Consider the following 8580-nt stretch of genomic DNA (forward strand, 5'->3'; position numbering starts at 1 on the left):
CATACCGATTCTCATTCTTTGGAGCATGCTCTATCTAAAAAGTTGAAAACTTTTCCTCCATCTTTTGGGCCATCATTCTGTATAGGGCTGGGATGGGTTCCTTCAATGAGAAGCTCCCTTTGGTCTGGCAGACCACTAGGTTTGAATCACCCATCACTTTTAAATGCTTGACCCCCATTTCTAGGGTCATAGCTAGCCCTGTGAGATAGGCCTGATATTCTACAGTATTATTTGAGCAGGGGAATTCTAATTTAAATGAGAACACCACAACCTCATCCTCTTTATGATATAGGATTATTCCTATGCCTCCTGAGTGGGCGGTTGAGGATCCATCAAACTTTATTACCCACTATTCTCTGATTTCTTCTGCCATGGCCACATCCCCTAGGACCTTATTGTCCAGCGGGAATTCCTCTTCTCCCGGAAATTGTGCCAACAAGTCTTCTATATACTGGCTCTTCACTACTTTGAGCATTCCCGCCTTCAAATCATATTGTGACAACCGTAGTAACCACTGGGATAGCCTTTCCAACAGAATTGGCTGCCGCAACAGAGCCTTGATTGTATGAGACTTAGTCATCAGCCATACCACATGGTCCAGGAAATAATGGCGTAGCCTCTGTGAAGCATATACTATAGCCAAGCATGCTCTTTCCTCTTTTGGGTAGCGAGTTTTTGCATCTTTCAAGGAACAACTGATGTAGTAAACTAGTTGCTCGATACCACCTCCGTCCTTTTGGGCAATTAATGCGCCTATGACATACGAGTTGGTGGATAAGTAGAGCAGCAATGGCTTCTTGCAAATTAGGGCTTGCACCATAGGGAGGTTCATTATAATTTGTTGTAACCTCCTAAAGGTTGTTTGCTACGTTTCTTCCCACTCAAAGCTTTGCCCCTTCTTGATTAATTTGGCAAAGGATGAAGTAATTAAGGCTAAACCCAGGATGAATCTCCTAATGTATGAGACTTTTCTCGAGAAACTCTTCAATTCTTTCATCGTGGTAGGTGGCTTCATGGTTGCTATGGTTGTGGCCTTGGCCGGATCTACATTTATTCCTTTGCTGTGAACCAAGAAACCTAGAAATTTCCCAGAAGATACCCCAAATGCACATTTGAGGGGATTCATCCTCAACTTGAAAGCCCTACATCTTTCAAATACTCTTCTTAATATTTATACATGCTCTTCTCGCCTTTTTGACTTCACAACTATGTCATCTACATAGTACTCCAACTCACGATGCATCATGTCGTGGAATATGGCCGTCATGGTTCGTTGGTAAGTTGCAACTGCGTTTTTCAACCCAAAAGGCATTAAAGTATAGTAGAAATTGCCTACAGGTGTTTTGAAGGTAGTTTTCTCCACATCCTTTGGCGCCATTTTGATTTAATTGTACCGGCTGAATCCGTCCATGAATAAAAACATGTTGTTCCCTACTGCAGAATCTATCAGCAAGTCCATGTTTAGCAGAGGGAATTCATCCTTTGGGCAGACTCTGTTGAGATTTCTAAAGTCTACGTAACACCTCATCTGCCCATTCTTCTTCTTTACTAGTACGATGTTGGATAACCAACGTGGATGTTGGATGGGTTTAATGAAACTTGTAGCTAGCAACTTTTGCACTTTCTTTACTATTTGCTTCTTTATTTCGGTGTGGAATATCCTGGCAGGTTGGGCCACTAGCTTGGCCTCGGAGTCCACGTTCAGGGTGTGCACCACCAACCCGGGATCTAATCCGAGCATTTCGCTATAATCCCATGCGAAAACATCTTTAAATTCTTTTAGCAACAATATCTATTTTGATTTCTCTTCCTTTGATAGTTTTGAACTAATTGAGATATGTTTTGGTTCTTGTGGGTTAGACCCTAGGTTGATTTCTTCAAATCTTTCTTTTGCTGTAACTTGTACATCCATTTCTGCCGCAATTTCTTACTCTTTCTATTCATTACTTTCTTCCTTCGAACCTTCTTGAGCCACGCAGCACATCAAACTTTTGTGCTACCACTCATGTCTAGGGCCCGCCTGCATATCACATGTGGGCCCCTCACACCTTCATAATTTGGAAACAATCCTACCATCAGGGCCTCGGACCCTGACACATTGTGGTGTGTCATCTAACTCCGAAGTGGGCGCTTTTTTCCTCTTCCTCCTCTGCGATAGCAGCTTCCTCAAATTGAGCTTTGGGTAATTTTGGATATCCTCCCACCTAGGCACGAAGGTACCTCGTGGTTTCAATACTGAGCTTTCCCCAAACGGTGCCCATTGGTCGTAGAACATAGTTTCTACTAGATGAGCTTTTGCTTGCTCAAATGGTGATGAATTTGCTGCTATGCGTATCATTCTACCATTCAACCTCCCTTTCACACACTGATGATAGATGGATGGGACTATGGTCTTCCTAGAAGCACATGGTATGAGACTTCCATTTTCACCACATGGAAGCGAGCTAGAGAAGCTATTGGGCCTACTTTCAACCACAGCTGAATGTGGCCTCTGGCATACTCGCCTCTTCCCCCAAACCTTGTTACTTCCATTGGGCATCCTAGAATCTTTCTTTTTGAAATTCCTGCTGCTTGTAAAGTGCTTAGTGGGATAAGGTTTACTGAAGCGCCTATATCCACCAAGGCTCTCTTGATGGGGATCTGATTTATAAATACTGCCAAGTAAAGGTGTAACATCCCGTGAGTTTAAAAAAAAAAAAAAAAAAACTAAGTCAGAATTTTGTGGACCACATGTGCCCCCACCTAACCCCACTGCCCATCATTCTCATCCACTCAATTTCACCCACATCTCCTCTCTTTTGGCCGGCTCTCTCCTTTCTTTCTTTCTTTCATTTTCTCTCTTTTCTTTTCATTTTGCTAAAACACACACACACTCACCCGCCAGCCTCCACTCCAAAATACACTATCTCACCATCATTTTTCCGGCAAGATCACTGGAAAAATACTTAGGAACTCCAAAGCATCTTTTTATTTGAGGTAAAAGTTCAAATCTTTTTTTGATGAGTATTATGTTCTTGTTTGAGGTTATTTTACTCAAGCTTTAATAATGTTATTCATGTGATTTAAGAGCTTTGGAAATGATATTCATGTGTTTATATGTATGGATTTTGGTCTTGGTGGATGTATTTGATGGGTGAGTTCATGATTTTTACAATGATGGTTATCTAAGGCTTGTTGTGATGAAAATTTAGAGATTTTGAGTTATAATATGTGATAGATGATGAATATAATTTTTATTGATTATTTGGAGCTAGTTAAAGATTTAAATTGTTTGTCTTGGAGAAAATTATGATTTTGGTGTCATGGGTCACTTGATGATGTTATAAAAATCTTGTGGGAAGCACTTGTAAAGTGTGGAGGTTTTGATGTTAGATATGACACCTTGAAAGATTTATGAGTATAAATGGGAGTCTATGCCTTGCAAATTAAAGTGTTTTGAGAAATTTTGGCAGTAGAATACATTACATGTGAGGTTGAATACTAGGCTTGCCTAATTGAGTTCTTACTTGGCAATTCCTAATTTGTAGTTAGATACAATTTCAAGCTTTGTGCTCATTGTGATAGATTTGCTTGACATTGTTTAGGTTCTAGCTAATCTCCCCTTGGAGATTGGAGAATTAGGATTTTGTGGTTGCGAGGTAAGTAGCTTTTTAATGGGTATTTTTGGAAAATAACCATATCTTATAAATATTGTTTTTGAGTCAAACACATTTTGGAAAATGATATATATGGATATATGCTTTCTTAAAAGTATTGTGTTGTGACCCTTACTATATATGAAAAATGCATCATATTTGATATTACGTTTGGGGAAATGCATGAATTGTTGATATGGAAAAATGAGCATCTTTTATTTAATCTTGGATAAGAAAATCATTGATTTTATGGTGTATTGAAAAGTTAAAGATGCTTATCTTGTCTTGTATTATTTGAGAAATTGTTAGAAAACCTTTTGACAAGAATGAAGTTTGAAAACCTTACAAACTTTGCAGAAGTTAGATTATTTAAGGTTTTCTGAAACTATTTGGATATGAACTATGTGTTTCAAAGTAAGGTAACCTGTGAGTTTATGTGATTTTAGCCCTATGCCATGTGTGATTTCCCGGTGATCACCCGATTTGATTTCCCTAGTCTTTGTGACAATGGAATCAAATTTAGGTCAGTGCCCTTTCACTTTGGATGACGCGTTCTTCCCTGCTATCCATGGGGGGAAGAGGTTCCTTGATTGTGTGTGGGTGAGGCTGTTGTCCATGGGGCCAAGAGACCACATGCAAGAGAGGTCCTATTTGACGCGTTCTTTCTGCTGCCTATAGGGGGAGAGAAAAACCTTGAGGGTATGGGTGAGGCTGCTGTCCATAGGGCCAAGAGTCTGCATACTAGAGAGGATAATATCATGCCAGTTGTGAATGGGTGGATCCCCTGACCGGTGTATGTGGTAGTGTGGTAGATTTGTGATAATTTATCGTATGTTAGATATTATGGTTTTAGAAATTATATTGTTGATACTCATAGATTATGGTATATAGTTTCAAGGTATATTTACTTTGAGAAAATTTGTGCTTCATTATGTAATCATTCTTGTCATATTATTATTATTGAAGATGAAACTTACATTTCCCCCACCCCCATTATTGTGCTACTTACTGGGCTTTGTCTCATTCTATTATTTTTATAACTTTTCAGAGTAGGTAACAATCTTTTGAGACAGCTTTTTGGTGGCTAATAGTAGTTAGACTAACTATTGATGGAGGCTGAATTTTTGTGTAATGGATATGTTAGATGGTGTACATCTTAGACTAGGCTTGACTCATTCTTTTGTATATTATAGTGATTATGACTGTATTTCCACTGATGGGACAAGCTGTTGTTATGTAATTGTTGTTTTCAGACCTCTATTCTTTTGTGGCCTATGGTCCTTGTAATTAATGCTTAGAGCTTTGACTTACTCTGAAAGTATATTCTATGGGATGATTATGATAATTCTTGTTGTTGGCACTTGATAATAATTATGTGGATTGAATTGTCAAAAAGGAAAAAATTTACAAGTACTTGAGACGTTTCTCTCATACTTTGGACCCTTTGGGGTTTGGGGCGTGACAGTTATGGTATCAGAGCTTAGGTTATGATTCTGTAGACTTTGAAAATAGGAATTAATTTTGATTTAAGTCAGAGCATTAGGGGTTTGATGAATTCTTTATTTTGTTCCTTTGTTTCAGCTTCCGCCTGCTATTCTTTTTCCTTACCTATCTTTTCTATGTTAACCTTCTATGTTGCCTTGTGATTTACTTGCTTGTTTCTTGGGTATAGGTATAAGTACCTTGGTACATTATGCCTCCTAAAAAGAAAGCACGTAAAGTAAGGCATGTGGATGAGGTTACAACTCCAGAGCATGGCCATAGGCAATGCCAAGAGCATGAGAGATCTGTCACTCCTGATGGTGGCGAGATTGATGAGGTGGCAGACAGGATTTATGCTAGGATTGCTAGAGCCGTCCAAGGTGGTGAACGTAGGAGGGGGGATTGCCTTTTTACGGAGTTTCGTAAGCAAAACCCTCCAACTTTTGATGGGGGACCTGATCCTATGGCAGCAGAGAATTGGCTGCTAAAGATGGAAAAATTACTGAGAGCCCTTGAATGTATTGATGCTCAGAAGGTGTTGTATGCCACTTATGCTCTTCAGGGTTCTACTGATAGATGGTGGTCAAGCACTGAGCCATTGTTGAGTTCGGAGTTGGGAAGGGGCACTCCCATTACTTGGGAGAAGTTTAAGGAAGTTTTCAATAGGACATACTTCCCCGATGTAGTGAGGGACCGTAAAGCAAGAGAATTTTCTGATTTGGTTCAGGGGGCTATGACAGTGGAGGAGTATGTTGCTAAGTTTATTGAGCTCTCTCGCTTTGCTCCTTACTTGATTCCGGATGAGTCCAAGAAAGTGAAAAAGTTTCGGGAGGGCCTTGATGGTAGGATTCGCCCTCTCATTATAGCCTCTGGAGTGGATACTTTTACTGAGGCTGTGAAGCGGGCAATGAGTCTTGAAGAAGACTTTAAGTACAACCCCAGTTCCAAGGAGAGTGAAAAGAACCAAGGGCCCTTTCATTCTCAACACGATAAGGGTCAAGGGCATAAGAAAGGATTCTTTAAAAACTCGGGTAATAGAGGACAATCTTCTAGGCATAGCAAGAATGCCTATCCTCAGTCTGGTGATAAGAAATCTTGCTCTCGTTGTGGTAAACTTCATGATGGACAAAATTGTGATGGAGTCAAGATTTGCTTTACTTGTAAGCAACCCGAACACTTTGCTAGAGATTGCCCAAGTTCTAAGGGCTCGGGTTCCTCTTCCTCATCTCAAGTTGCAAAGGGTAATGACAATGGGAAGAAGGTGCAAGGTAGAGTGTATGCCTTGACTACTTAGGATGCTCAGGCCACGGATACAGTGGTGGCAGGTATACTTCCTTTGTTCTTTGCACATGCTAAAGTTCTTTTTGATCCTGGTTCTACGCATTCTTTTGTTTCTTGTGCATTTGCTAAAAATCATGAAAAGAGCCCTGAACTACTTGATTTTGAGTTATCGGTTTCTACCCCTGTTGGTGATACTTTAATGACTAATCTTGTGCTTAAGTCTTGTATTATTTGTATTGAGGGTAGAGAGTTATTGGCTGATTTGGTGTTGTTAGATATGCATGATTTTGATGTCATTTTGGGCATGGATTGGTTGGCTTCTTACCATGCTAGTGTGCATTGTTTTGAGAAAGAGGTGGTGTTTAGGCCTCCAGGTGAATCAGAATTTCTATTTAAGGCTTCATGTTTGCCTTTTATGCCTTGTGTGATATCATGCATACAAGCAAACCGCTTGCTTAGAAAGGGATGCCAAGGATTCCTTGCTAGTGTAGTGGAGTTACAAAGTGGAGAATCGGAGATAGGAGACATTCCCATTGTGAGGGAGTTTTCAGATGTTTTTCCTGATGATCTACCTGGGTTGCCCCCGGATCGTGAGATTGAGTTCTCTATTGATCTCCTTCCTGGCACTGCACCTATTTCTAAGGCACCATATAGAATGGCACCCTCAGAGTTGAAAGAACTTAAGGAGCAATTGGTAGAATTGTTGGACAAAGGGTTTATTCGCCCTAGTGCCTCGCCTTGGGGAGCTCCAGTTTTATTTGTCAAGAAAAAGGATGGATCTATGAGATTATGTATTGATTATCGTGAGCTTAATAGAGTCACCATAAGGAATAAATATCCTTTGCCTCGTATCGATGACCTATTTGATCAGTTGCAAGGAGCACAAGTCTTTTCTAAGATTGATCTTCATTCTGGTTACCATCAGTTGAAGATTAAGGGTGAGGATATACCAAAGACGGCCTTTTGGACTAGATATGGTCATTATGAATTTTTGGTGATGCCGTTTGGATTAACTAATGCCCCTGCTGCTTTTATGGATTTGATGAATAGGGTATTTCATGAGTACTTGGACCGATTTGTCATTGTGCTCATTGATGATATTTTGATTTATTCTAAGAGTTCAAAAACGTGTACAAAACACCTTTGAACGTTTAGACCCCCAAATTACAACTTAACCAATTCAAGCAATATGTCAAACAACTAGTGTGCGGAAACTTAACATATGCTATAATATGAAATTGGTTAAAAACTATCTAAGCCAAAACAGAATAAAATCCACAGCAGATAATATAAAGGCAAAGATAGAGAGGAAGGAAGATGCAAACACAAGGACAACACACGATGTGTTATCGAAGAGGAAACCGAAGCCCTCGGCGTAAAACCTCTCCGCCGCCCTCCAAGCGGTCAATAATCCACTAGAAAATGTAGTTGGGATACATGAACAGCAATAGACCCTCCAAGCCTAATCTACCCAGTGCACCTAAGCCCTCCAAGCTTCTTGCTCCAACGAGGTTGCGCCGAACCTTTTTCTTTTCTAGCTTCCCGGATTCCGCTACTAGACCGTAGCATCAACCAATGAAGATTGGTTCCTTCCTAACTGCTTCCCAGAAATCCAAACAACTGTCTCACAGTGATGATGATGGTGAGAACCAGGTTTGGTATAATGCCTCTAAAGGATTTGACAATGGAGAGGAAGAGAGATGAGGAATTTGAAGAGACTCTAAGGTATAGATTGTGGGTGAAACAATCTGGTTTTTCTTTAGGGTTTCTCTTTCAAAATTCTCTCTGGAAGCTCTCTTTCAATCGTGGGTAAAAGGGGTATTTATACTGGAGTGGGAGAGGAATGTGAAACGTCAGGTTTTACAAAACAGGGGTGGCTCGCGGCTTGACCTCGCGGCTTGACTAAGTCGCGAGATCCAGTCGCGAGTTAACCGTATGGCCAGTTGTCCTGTTTTGTCCTGTAGTGCTCCAGCTAGCATGACTGTTCATCTTCCAGCATGCTTGGCACGTGTGCTGCTTCTGGCGGCTTGCAGCCGTGAGTCACCCGCGAGTCCCAGTCGCGAGTCTCTGTTTTCTTGCACACTCTTGAGCAATCTTCACTCTATCTCACTCACTACCCTTACAACAAACCCACCTAAATACAGGGTTACTAAATGCTGAATTACAAGCAAATTTGGCACGG

General features: G+C 40.6%; 1 protein-coding gene across 1 annotated transcript; it reads left to right on the top strand.

Moving 5' to 3' along the window:
* Positions 1 to 5328: 5328 nt before the first annotated feature.
* On the top strand, positions 5329 to 7515 carry LOC126722512 (uncharacterized; the record flags this gene model as incomplete). Its single annotated transcript, XM_050425669.1, has 2 exons — positions 5329 to 6385; positions 6476 to 7515. Coding segments are annotated over exons 1-2 (2097 nt in total), but the record flags the coding sequence as incomplete, so codon positions are not given.
* Positions 7516 to 8580: the final 1065 nt, after the last annotated feature.

The sequence above is a fragment of the Quercus robur genome, chromosome 4, assembly GCF_932294415.1.
Source record: "Quercus robur chromosome 4, dhQueRobu3.1, whole genome shotgun sequence".
Lineage (NCBI taxonomy): Eukaryota > Viridiplantae > Streptophyta > Magnoliopsida > Fagales > Fagaceae > Quercus > Quercus robur.